The sequence below is a fragment of the Rutidosis leptorrhynchoides genome, chromosome 1 (assembly GCF_046630445.1).
Source record: "Rutidosis leptorrhynchoides isolate AG116_Rl617_1_P2 chromosome 1, CSIRO_AGI_Rlap_v1, whole genome shotgun sequence".
Lineage (NCBI taxonomy): Eukaryota > Viridiplantae > Streptophyta > Magnoliopsida > Asterales > Asteraceae > Rutidosis > Rutidosis leptorrhynchoides.
This window is the reverse complement of record NC_092333.1, coordinates 532732624-532745876: the sequence shown is the minus strand read 5'-3', so window position 1 is coordinate 532745876 and position 13253 is coordinate 532732624. Positions and strand designations below refer to the sequence as shown.

Here is a 13253-nt window from a genome sequence, read left to right as displayed (position 1 = left end):
GTATTATTTTTAGTACGAAATACTATTAAATACGATACAATTTTACACAAGATATTTATTTATTTATAGAATGGATATACTTAAACCTTGCTACAACACTTATAGGCAGTGTACCTAATCGTACAGTAGTGTAGTTTTTAGTAAGTCCAGTTCGTTCCACAGGGAATCTTTTTTAAACAAAGCTCAACGCTATATTAGTTTACTTTTATAGAAATATAAATATATATATAAGTAATATTATTATTATAAAGGGGGGTTTTTACCGTTTAATGACCGAATTGTCGATTTTAAAACTTTAGTCGCAGTTAAAACCCAATGTAAAATATTAAATAAATAAAAGACTTAATTTAAAGCGTAAAGTAAATAATGATAATGAAATTGCGAATAATAAAAGTGCGATAAAATAAACTTGCGATAATTAAAAAGTACGATAATTAAAAGTGCAATTAAATACAATAACAATAAAAATGCGATAATTAGCAGTGCAATTAAATATAAAATAAAGGAAATTAAATATGAAATAAACAAATTATGCTTATTTAAACTTCCGTAATCATGATGTTTGACGTGTTGATTTTAGTTTTATGCCCATGGGTTAATTGTCCTTTGTCCTGGATTATTTAATATGTCCGTCTGGTTTTTGTCCATAACAGTCCATCAGTCATAAATATAAAGTGCGAGTGTTCTCATCAAATTATTCTTATACCCGAAGTTAAATATTCCAACTAATTGGGGACTTAAACTGTAACAAGATTTTAATATTTTGTTTAATAATTACACCAGGATGTCGACTGAGTGTAACCCAAGGTTTTAATATTTTGTTATCAATTATACCAAGTGTCCTTGTACATAATTTCACCCCTGTTTTAATTATTCTAGTGGCTATTAATCAATTCCCGTGTCCGGTTAAATGAACAATTATTCGTACATATAAATACCCCGCCCATCGTGTCCGATTGAGTGTATAAGGTAATTTATAGGGACGCCCAATTGTAAATCTTTATATTAACATTAACAAACTATCATTTAGTTAAATAAATATAAAGCCCATTAATAGCCCATAGTCTAATTTCCACAAGTGTCGTTCTTTTGTCCAAACCCCAATTATGGTACAAAGCCCAATTACCCAATTTTAGTAATTAGCCCAACATCATGATTACTTCATTTTAAATAAGCATAATAATAACTTAGCTACGAGACATTAATGTAAAAAGATTGAACATAACTTACAATGATTAAAAATAGCGTAGCGTTACACGGACAGAATTTCGATTTACACCCTTACAACATTCGCTAACATACCCTTATTATTAGAATTATAATTAAAATTAAAATATAAATTATAAATATATATATATGTTTTACGTATGAGAAAAGAGAAAGATGGATATATAAATTGGATGGATACAGAGTGCAGAGAACGAGGCCTTTTATAGGCGAAATATAGATTTGAATTTTCATTTATGACCCCTGAACTATGCTCAATTAACAATTTTTTATTATTTAATATTATTCTTATTATGAATTATTTAAATATTATATTTTATTCTTGTGCATAGTTGACTCGTAATTTTTACACCGTTGCGTCGAGCGTTGAGAGTTGACTCATGTCCCGGTTCCGGATTTTCGAACGTCCTTTCGTACTATTTTATATCGTGTATTTTGCGTTTTGTAACTTGTACTTTTGTCATTTTTAGACGTTCTTCCTCAATAAATTGAACCTTTTGAATTGTATCTTGTACATTTGAGCCTTTTGGACCTTTTTGTCTTCAATTCGTCGTTTTCGCCTTTTGTCTTCGCACTTATTTAAAATAAACGAATATTACTCGAAAATGGAACAATTGCAACTAAAATCTTGTCTTTCTTGGGGAATAATGCTATGAAATATATGTTCCTTTTTAGCCTTATCAATTATAAACATTGGGTTAACAACATTTAACAAGATCGTTAACCTAAAGGTTTCAAAACAACACTTACATGTAACGACTAACGATGACTTAACGACTCAGTTAAAATGTATATACATGTAGTGTTTTAATATGTATTTATACACTTTTAAAAGACTTCAATACACTTATCAAAATACTTCTACTTAACAAAAATGCTTACAATTACATCCTCGTTCAGTTTCATCAACAATTCTACTCGTATGCACCCGTATTCGTACTCGTACAATACACAGCTTTTAGATGTATGTACTATTAGTATATATACTCCAATGATCAGCTCTTAGCAGCCCATGTGAGTCACCTAACACATGTGGGAACCATCATTTGGCAACTAGCATGAAATATCTCATAAAATTACAAAAATATGAGTAATCATTCATGACTTATTTACATGAAAACAAAATTACATATCCTTTATATCTAATCCATACACCAATGACCAAAAACACCTACAAACACTTTCATTCTTCAATTTTCTTCATCCAATTGATCTCTCTCAAGTTCTATCTTCAAGTTCTAAGTGTTCTTCATAAATTCTACAAGTTCTAGTTACATAAAATCAAGAATACTTTCAAATTTGCTAGCTCACTTCCAATCTTGTAAGGTGATCATCCAACCTCAAGAAATCTTTGTTTCTTACAGTAGGTTATCATTCTAATACAAGGTAATAATCATATTCAAACTTTGGTTCAATTTCTATAACTATAACAATCTTATTTCAAGTGATGATCTTACTTGAACTTGTTTTCGTGTCATGATTCTGCTTCAAGAACTTCGAGCCATCCAAGGATCCGTTGAAGCTAGATCCATTTTTCTCTTTTCTATTAGGTTTATCCAAGGAACTTAAGGTAGTAATGATGTTCATAACATCATTCGATTCATACATATAAAGCTATCTTATTCGAAGGTTTAAACTTGTAATCACTAGAACATAGTTTAGTTAATTCTAAACTTGTTCGCAAACAAAAGTTAATCCTTCTAACTTGACTTTTAAAATCAACTAAACACATGTTCTATATTTATATGATATGCTAACTTAATGATTTAAAACCTGGAAACACGAAAAACAGCGTAAAACCGGATTTACGCCGTCGTAGTAACACCGCGGGCTGTTTTGGGTTAGTTAATTAAAAACTATGATAAACTTTGATTTAAAAGTTGTTATTATGAGAAAATGATTTTTATTATGAACATGAAACTATATCTAAAAATTATGGTTAAACTCAAAGTGGAAGTATGTTTTCTAAAATGGTCATCTAGACGTCGTTCTTTCGACTAAAATGACTACCTTTACAAAAACGACTTGTAACTTATTTTTTCGACTATAAACCTATACTTTTTCTGTTTAGATTCATAAAATAGAGTTCAATATGAAACCATAGCAATTTGATTCACTCAAAACGGATTTAAAATGAAGAAGTTATGGGTAAAACAAGATTGGATAATTTTTCTCATTTTAGCTACGTGAAAATTGGTAACAAATCTATTCCAACCATAACTTAATCAACTTGTATTTTATATTATGTAATCTTGAGATACCATAGACACGTATACAATGTTTCGACCTATCATGTCGACACATCTATATATATTTCGGAACAACCATAGACATTCTATATGTGAATGTTGGAGTTAGCTATACAGGGTTGAGGTTGATTCCAAAATATATATAGTTTGAGTTGTGATCAATACTGAGATACGTATACACTGGGTCGTGGATTGATTCAAGATAATATTTATCGATTTATTTCTGTACATCTAACTGTGAACAACTAGTTGTAGGTTACTAACGAGGACAGCTGACTTAATAAACTTAAAACATCAAAATATATTAAAAGTGTTGTAAATATATTTTGAACATACTTTGATATATATGTATATATTGTTATAGGTTCGTGAATCAACCAGTGGCCAAGTCTTACTTCCCGACGAAATAAAAATCTGTGAAAGTGAGTTATAGTCCCACTTTTAAAATCTAATATTTTTGGGATGAGAATACATGCAGGTTTTATAAATGATTTACAAAATAGACACAAGTACGTGAAACTACATTCTATGGTTGAATTATCGAAATCGAATATGCCCCTTTTTATTAAGTCTGGTAATCTAAGAATTAGGGAACAGACACCCTAATTGACGCGAATCCTAAAGATAGATCTATTGGGCCCAACAAGCCCCATCCAAAGTACCGGATGCTTTAGTACTTCGAAATTTATATCATATCCGAAGGGTGTCTCGGAATGATGGGGATATTCTTATATATGCATCTTGTTAATGTTGGTTACCAGGTGTTCACCATATGAATGATTTTTATCTCTATGTATGGGATGTGTATTGAAATATGAAATCTTGTGGTCTATTATTATGATTTGATATATATAGGTTAAACCTATAACTCACCAACATTTTTTGTTGACGTTTTAAGCATGTTTATTCTCAGGTGATTATTAAGAGCTTCCGCTGTCGCATACTTAAATAAGGATGAGATTTGGAGTCCATGCTTGTATGATATTGTGTAAAAACTGCATTCAAGAAACTTATTTTGTTGTAACATATTTGTATTGTAAACCATTATGTAATGGTCGTGTGTAAACAGGATATTTTAAATTATCATTATTTGATAATCTACGTAAAACTTTTTAAACCTTTATTGATAAAATAAAGGTTATGGTTTGTTTTAAAATGAATGCAGTCTTTGAAAAACGTCTCATATAGAGGTCAAAACCTCGCAACGAAATCAATTAATATGGAACGTTTTTAATCAATAAGAACGGGACATTTCATTCCAAATCAAATTTCGTGGGACGCAATCGTAGGCCTTTTCCAGGTCTATGAAAACCATCTCAAGGTTCTTTTGCTTTTCTCTATACTTTTTCATAAGGTTCCTAATAATATGGATAGCCTCTATCGAAGAGCACCCTGGCATGAAACCAAATTGATTTTTCGAAACATTGGTCACGCGTCTAAGTCTAGTCTCGATCACTCTCTCCCAGAGTTTCATAGTATGACTAAGTAATTTTATACCTCTATAGTTACCGCAAGTTTGAGCATCCCCTTTGTTCTTATAGATGGGAATAATCTCGCTCACTCTCCATTCCATAGGCATTTTAGAGCTTCGATACGTCTTGTTGAAGAGGCAAGTCAACCACCTAACACCATCATCGCCGAGGCACCGCCACGCCTCAACGGGGATCTGGCCTGGTCCCGCGGCTTTATTTTTCCCCATCTTTCTTAGTGCCGATCTTACTTCCTCTTGGTTGATCATCCCACAATCTAAGTTGTTCCGAGATTGTTCTATATCAGAAGCTTGCTGATCTTCATGACATTCGGGTCTTCCTCCAGCGAAAAGGGTTGAGAAATACCCTTCCCATCTTTTTCGAATTTCATCTTCCTTAACTAGGGTTTGATCAGCTTCATTTTTGATAAACTTGATGTTATCTAGGTCCCTGCGCCTTCGCTCCCTAGCTTTGGCTATCCTGTAGATATCATTTGCTCCTTCTTTGGAGTCTAATTTCCTATATAAATCTTCATATGCCTTTTCTTTTGCACGGGCTACAGCCTTCTTAGCTTCTCTTTTGGCTTCTTTATGTAGGAAATTAGGTGATATAAATGATAAATTAGGTGATATAAATGAACCGGTCGGGCATGTGAGATAATGAGACAAAAACATAAGCAAATGATAAATTATAGATTGGCTCGGCACATAATGTTACAGGATATCAAGGTTTAGTTTTTATATGCATTCACGATTTCACGATCAGAATCAATGGGGTTCCAGGAATATTTTTCAGTACAAATCAGTGGCGGAACTTGAATTCAAAAACAGATGGGGCGGATGCAAAAATTTAATAAATTTTCATTTCCAGTGGGGGTAAACACTAATAAAAACCTTATTTTTTGGTAATTTTTTTTTTTTAGTGTAAAATTTTTTTATCCGTTAAATACAGGTGGGGCAGATACCTCCTTTGGGTTCCACTAAGATCCGCCCCTGGTAATAGTTATATTTAAATGCTATTTTAGTGGTTGATCACCTTTAAAAAACTACAAATTCGAAAATTATATGGGTCCGAGTAGTTACTTTTAGTGGTGTCCTATACAATTCAAAGAAAAAAACTATAAACGTGAAAAATACGGGGTCCTACGGTTAAATCTGCCATGAAGTATCCACCCATAGCACCTTTCCCATATCATTTGGGGGTAAAGGGGAGGGGGTTTTACTTGACCATGCCCTTGGATCGGTTTCAAGGTTTCCTCCCGGACAGCGATGTGGGAGGGGTTATTATCGCTGCATCGGCATAGTCGAAACGGGAGATGATCGCAACAAGTGGTTTAGTCCCCCTAGGGTGATCCCAATCGTTGTTAAAAAAACAGTTAAATTTAGTGGTGTCATATACATGTTAAAGGACATTATTACCATATATACTAATAGACAAAAGTTACGAATAGTACTCCTCGCACGCTTTAATCACTTGTACAACGCGCAACAATGGTTGTACACCGGTCACTATCCACGTGAACGGTACTATTCATGGTACTGTAGCAAGTTTTTTTTTTTTTTTGCAACAGTTTTTTTTTCCCATTTTTTTCTTTTTTTGGTTTCCTTTATATTTTTCTTCACCCGCAGCAAATATCTACAAGAAAAAAAATATGAATAATACCGATGGTTTCTTTATAATTAGCAGCAGCAAATATCTACTAGGCAAAAAATATGAATAGTACCGATTATTTCCTTTATATTTTTCTCTCTACCCGTTATAACAATTTTTTTTTATTTTTCCTTTTTTGGTTTCCTTTATATTTTCCTCCACCCGCAGAGATGCATCTATATTGTTAATTTAAAATAACATTTAAATCTTTGACGGGTTATACCTTTTAGTTCGACTCGAGTTGCGCTTCAACGACATCATCGTTAAACTAAACGCAATAAAATACATTGAAAACCGAACACTCGGCGCGAAGCGAGGGTAAACAACTAGTTTTCTACTAAAAATGTTCGAAATAGTGGTGTCCCGTGACCCCACGGAGTAATACTTAGAGTCGCCCATGTGCATGAATACTAACTTTTTCAGGTGTTTTGCTGATTTTCTACTTCACGGACCTTATTAGTTCTTAGAACATTTGAGTGAAGGGAGTCTTCAAAGTTCCTCAAGTTTTTTTCATAGTTCAACAACTGGAACAGCTCTGTCCCGAAGTTACACTCGATATTCCTTTTACGTTCTATTTTGGAATCCTCACACTCGGTATTTCTTTGACGTTCTATTTTGGAAATCTCAAACCAAATGCTGAAAAAAAATATTCATCCCTAATCCATTTTTCTTATTGGTTAATACTTATATTTGACATTTGATATTTGATGACAAATTTTAACTAATTTGAAGTTTGATATCCACTTCCTCACTTTTTACATTCGGTATTTTTGAATATTAACATAAACAAGTACAGTTTTAACTAACAAAAAATTGGTACCAGATTAAGTATATATTGGATAAAACATATGTTCAAGCTGAATACCGCCTCAACCGCATCTGTTAAAAGAGCAGTTGAGATGCGAAACTGTTGTTGAGTGCTTGTTCTATGGTTAACTACAAAGGTAACAACTTTATTCATGTAAAGTACACTGAAGATTAACAATGTGTGGTCTCAAATTGTTTTGTTTGTTTTCCCCGCTTGACACAATAAAAATGCGCAATATGTGGGGGCCCTCTCGATAGATTTAGAACTGAAATTGCATCTCAGATGTATACCCCAAAGCGTCTAGATGACCCGCCATGGCCTTGTTCATTGGCGGTGGACCACATCTAAGAACCTGCATGTTCAACAAAATTATATAATTATTTGTTATATATTGTACTATGTATGTATACACAAAATTGCAAAAATCACTACTCGAGAAATACTCGGATGTTGACCAAGTTTGACTTTGAACGAGTTTGACCGAGTACTCCCCGAGTTGAAAAAACTAATGTGATCATACAAGACTATACCTGGCAATTGAGACCCAAATACTCAAAGTCGGGTCAAATGGGTCAAGCATTCGGGTCAATTGGGTCTTGAGAAAAATTAGGCCTAACAATGTAAATCAGAACTTAAAAAAAGATTTAAATGAGTTTTTCTCCAACCTATTGACTCCTATACAAAAAATGAATGAACGGGTCTAATGGGTGTCAATAAAGATCAATAAATAGAAATAGGTCTAATGGGTTTTGTGAATGGGTCAAATGGGTCAAGCATAAAAAGTTTCATCCGTCAAAAATTTATAAAGCATTCATGTTTATATCATTTATTATGTATATTAATGTTTCTTATGTATATTTAATGAATAATAATAACTAAAATAATGTAATAAATGTAAAAAAAGCGATGTAACCCGTTTGACCCATTTGACCCAATTGACCTGTGACCCGTTTCGACCCGTTATCCAAACCGACTCAACCTGACCCATTTTGACCCGTTTAAAAAATTGACAGGGTTTGACCTATGACCCATTTCAACCCAAAACTATTTTGATCCGTTACCCAAACCGACCAAACCTGGCCCGTTTGCCAGGCAACAAGACTCGAATCATACAGCTTTTAGAAAGTGGATAACGCGTGTAAACCTTACCTTAATGTCGGAGGCAGGTGCAGGGCAATGGGTTTGAATCATTTCTTTCGATACGAAACCAACACCACCCGTCCATTCCTCTGGTGGCTGCAAAAAGTATAAAAAGAACAAATTAACCAACTGTTGAAAAGGTAAGATTTTAGCCCATATGACCAATTTTTATATCAATACCTGATTCAATACATAGAACACTTTGAAACGGTCAGGGTAGTTAGTTGCTAGTCCGTCAATTTCTTCCTGAAATTTATTGAATAAATCAATTACTCTTGACAAACAATACAGACTTACAAAATAATTAAAACATTTGTACTTACCTTAAGAAGGATGTCATCATATGTAACATTAGCATAGATGAGATGAATTTGAGTCTTGTCTTTTGGGTTTTCTAGTATAGCTCTAGCAACCTAAATAAAAATCACCAATAAGTAAAACACGCCTTTTTTTGGCTAAACACACACACACACACACACACACACAATTAAGACGCAAAACAATTAGGAAAAAAAATAATAATAAAAACCTGAAACATTGGAGTGATTCCAGAACCTCCTGCAAGCATGCCAAAAGCTCTCACCTGACCAGGTTGATACTTGAAACGCCCCTGGAATCGTACAAGGTTTAAGGTATATTGAGCTTTTACAATTAAGCAGCAAACAAATGATTCTATCACAAACTGCTTATACAGAACTCGTAAGAAAGGTAGTGCTCATTTTAAAATATGATCCAGTAACCAGTAAATATTGGCGATTTTTGTATAACTGAAATGTTATTTATGCCAGTGAGATAAAATACATCTAAGCCCGGTTCCTACCTAAACAATGAATGTATGGAACTAACAAAACCTTATTAACTTGCATTTTAGTGAATTAACATCTCTAACTAAGATTCAGACTTTTACAGAAAATGTCATTTCACATAAAGATCCCAGATATCAAAGTGACAAAGGAGCAAGTAAGCAACTACCAAAATGGGTTCTAACAAACAAATCTTCTTGAAAGGGATACAAAAAAATAATAAGAAGAAAGAAGTATGACACTGGTTAGATAAAAAAGAAAGCAATAACCAAATGCCATAACCAACATACTAATAATAAACTATTGCAAACAACTGCACAAAGCCTAGAAGATCAGGAATTATAACTAATGGGAAGTGAGTCTACCTTGGGTCCCTTTACAGCCATATAGTCACCTTCACGCATCTCTCTAAAATGGTGTGACATCCGTCCTTGTGGATACATCTACATATACATCCAGCATCATAAGCATTTATACTAAAAGATTCAACATCAGAAAAAAGAAAAAAAAAAGTGTACACAGCAAATTTGAATCTTGATGTGTACCTTAATAACTAACTCAAAATATCCGACATCAGTGTCCAGGGTGGTTGGTGTGTATGGTTTAATGACCTCTTCTCCTTGGCTATCTTTACCCCTGAAGTTTAAAACAAGGTAAATATTACATAAAAAAACACATCAATGTTTTTCACTGAAGCACATACCAAACCTAATAGACCCTACACTAAAAAACGAAAAAGATACATTTTTAATTTCTGATAACACACCGATATGGATTCATTGCCAAACTGAAACTGGTACTTCTGTATTAGTAGTAGATATTGATTTAGAAGTTGAAATGGACATTAACCGTCAAGTTGCATCTCTTTTTTCAGCACAAACAGAATAAGTAAATGATTGATATAGATTTATCAGTGAAGAGGAAGCGAAGCTAAGTCATACTTGCAACTTATGTGCTGTCCAATAGGAAGTCCCAACACGGATGTAGGAGTAGGCAGCTCAAATCTGAATTTAGCCACGTTATGACTAAGTTGTGTTTTCTTTACAAGCTTGAATTGCTTAAAACTTTCTGCATCGATGCATCCTACTGAAAAAAACACATGAAATACTTATTCAGTTTTACCAATGAACTGCAGGGAACATTATAAACCAACACTTTGAAACATAAACCGTGTTTACTATATTCTTTTACGTGGGTATATAAAAAAGGCTAATTAAGAAATTTTGTTTAAGTAGTCTAAGTTTATGACAAACCTTTAGTTTTCTTTGAGGAGTAAAAGTAGGCTGCGGTGGCAACAACAGCAAGAACAGAAACAGCAAGGCCAACTTGGATCTCCTTCGCTTCCAAAAACTCCATTGCTCCCCAAAGCAACGAAGGTTTTCTTATTTTTCGAGATTAATCTTATATCTGAAAGATGTTAGTGTTAGGATATTAGGACCCAAACAACGCTAGTAATTCTACAAGACTACTAGCCGAGTAGTGATTCTATCAAGATCACTCAAACCCACTTAATGAACGAAAGATAATAAATGCGTAAATGTAAGAACGACACAAGATATAACGTGGTTATATGCGGTGTGATTGCTTTAGTCCACGGACCAACTAGAGAGTGTTTATTACTGAGAATCTGTATTTGGTATGTTACAATTGCATACAATGAGTTCTATATATAAGAGAAAACAAGAACACCATGACAACTAGCTAGGAATCTTCATCATGACAAGTAATCATCTTGTTTACCAACTAGCCATGCTTTCCACCTTGTAATGGCATGATCACAGCCCTAATTTTAGGTGTAAAGTGATTAACTTTGCACCTAAAGTGAAAGGAGGCCAAAGCATGCTCGGATGTAAATGTTGCAACTTGCCAACTTGCTGCCAGACACCAGATGCGCCGCATCTGATGTGTGATGCGCCGCATCACTTGCTTTTCACGTTCCAAATTCATGTACCAGCACTCGATGCGCCGCATCGAGATGGTGATGCGCCGCATCTGACCCCTGATGCGCCATATCAGCTCAATGCTCCGCATCAATAAATCTCGGACTATTTTGCTCGATGAATGCGCCGCATCCATGTCAAGATGCGCCACATTTAACTGCTTCACGCTTCCCGAAATCTGCAAAATCCGTAGTTTTTTTTTTTTTTTTTTTTCTCGTTTTGTATAAATGTCTCCATAATCTAACAAATCTCCCACTTGGAGACTTTGAACAAAACTCCAATCATATCAATGAATTAACCAAGAACATTAAACCACCTTCGATTACCGCCAAATACCATTTGGGACACGCACGCTCAACACATTCTTCGGATGAGTAGACTTTCGATAAAAGGTCTTCAATACTACTTGTTAAACTTGTAACACCATTCACATCTCTAGCTGGGGTCTTCTCTCATCAATTCATGAGAAGACCAATTGAGGTAATGCAAAACCTCAATTTCTCCGTCGTATCCACCTTAGTAAACATATCGGCAGGATTCTTCTTACCAAGGATTTTCTCCAAGAATAAAGTGCGATCATTTATATGTTGTCGAATAAAATGATACCTTATCTTGATGTGTTTCGTTCGACTATGAAACACTGGATTCTTCCCAAGATGAACCGCACTTTGATTATCACAATACAAGACGCAATAGTCTTGTCTTTTACCCAACTCACCTAAGAAGTTCTTCAACCACACTAGCTCTTTAGAAGCTTCCGCAATAGCCATGTATTCGGCTTCGGTGGTTGACAAAGCAACACTCTTTTGCAATCGAGATAACCAACTAATCGCCGTCTTCCCCATTGTGAAAACATAACCCGTAGTGCTTTTCCCCGAATCATCACATCTACCCAAATTAGCATCCGCATAACCTCTAAGTATGAGATTGTTTTTGGAGAAACACAATCCCATATTAGAAGTACCTTTCAAATAATGAAGCAACCATTTGACCGCTTCCCAATGCTCTTTTCCCGGATTAGACATATAACGACTTACAACTCCCACTGCTTGAGCAATATCGGGTCTTGTACAAACCATGGCATACATAATGCTACCCATGGCCGATGCATATGGAACCTTTTCCATATCCTTCTTGTCTCTTTCCGTCTTTGGTGATTGACTTTTCGATAACTTTAAGGTGCTTCCCAAAGGCATAGAACGGGCCTTTGAATCTTCCATGTTGAACCTCTCTACTACTTTCTCAATATATTTGGATTGAGACAAGTATAGAGTACCCTTCAAACGATCACGCACAATACTCATGCCAAGTATTTGCCTAGCACCGCCAAGATCTTTCATCTCGAATTCTCGAGAAAGTAATCCCTTCAACTTGTTAATTTCGGACATGTTTGAACCTGCAAGTAACATGTCATCAACATACAACAATAAGATTATGTAAGAAGACTTGAATTTCTTCAAGTAGCAACAGTGATCCGCTTCACATCTTAAGAAACCAATCTTCTTCATAAACTCGTCAAACTTCAAGTACCATTGCCGAGGTGCTTGCTTCAACCCATACAAACTTTTCTTTAGCTTACAAACCCACTTCTCTTTACCCTTTACCTCAAAGCCCTCGGGTTGCCTCATGTAGATCTCTTCAACAAGATCACCATGTAAGAATGCAGTTTTTACATCTAGTTGCTCAAGATGTAAGTCTTCGGATGCAACCATAGAAAGTACCAAATGGATAGTAGTCATTTTAACTACTGGTGAAAATATCGCTTTGTAGTCAACCCCTTCCTTTTGTTGAAAGCCTTTGACTACCAAACGAGCCTTGTACCTTTTCTTGCTATCCATCTCATTCTTGATTCTATATACCCATTTGCTTTGCAATGCCCTTTTATCATGAGGTAACTTCACTAGTGACCAAGTCTTGTTCTTCTCAAGTGATCCCATCTCTTCTTTCATGGCAAGTTCCCATTGTAT

The 13253-nt window shown here is 34.6% G+C and overlaps 1 protein-coding gene across 2 annotated transcripts; it reads right to left on the bottom strand.

Annotated features, from left to right (window-relative positions):
* Positions 1-7398: 7398 nt before the first annotated feature.
* LOC139877533 (NADH--cytochrome b5 reductase 1-like) lies at positions 7399-10761 on the bottom strand. 2 transcript variants are annotated; one of them, XM_071864972.1, is made up of 9 exons: positions 10600-10761; positions 10288-10432; positions 9892-9982; positions 9712-9789; positions 9073-9153; positions 8867-8956; positions 8724-8789; positions 8553-8639; positions 7399-7755 (listed from the first exon to the last, which is right to left on the bottom strand). In XM_071864972.1, exons 1-9 carry the CDS (start codon positions 10700-10702, stop codon positions 7663-7665), a joined length of 834 nt encoding a protein of 277 aa, XP_071721073.1. In that variant the 5' UTR covers positions 10703-10761; the 3' UTR covers positions 7399-7662. The 2 variants fall into 2 exon arrangements, with proteins under 2 accessions (XP_071721073.1, XP_071721078.1); XM_071864977.1 differs by having other exon boundaries at positions 10288-10429.
* Positions 10762-13253: the final 2492 nt, after the last annotated feature.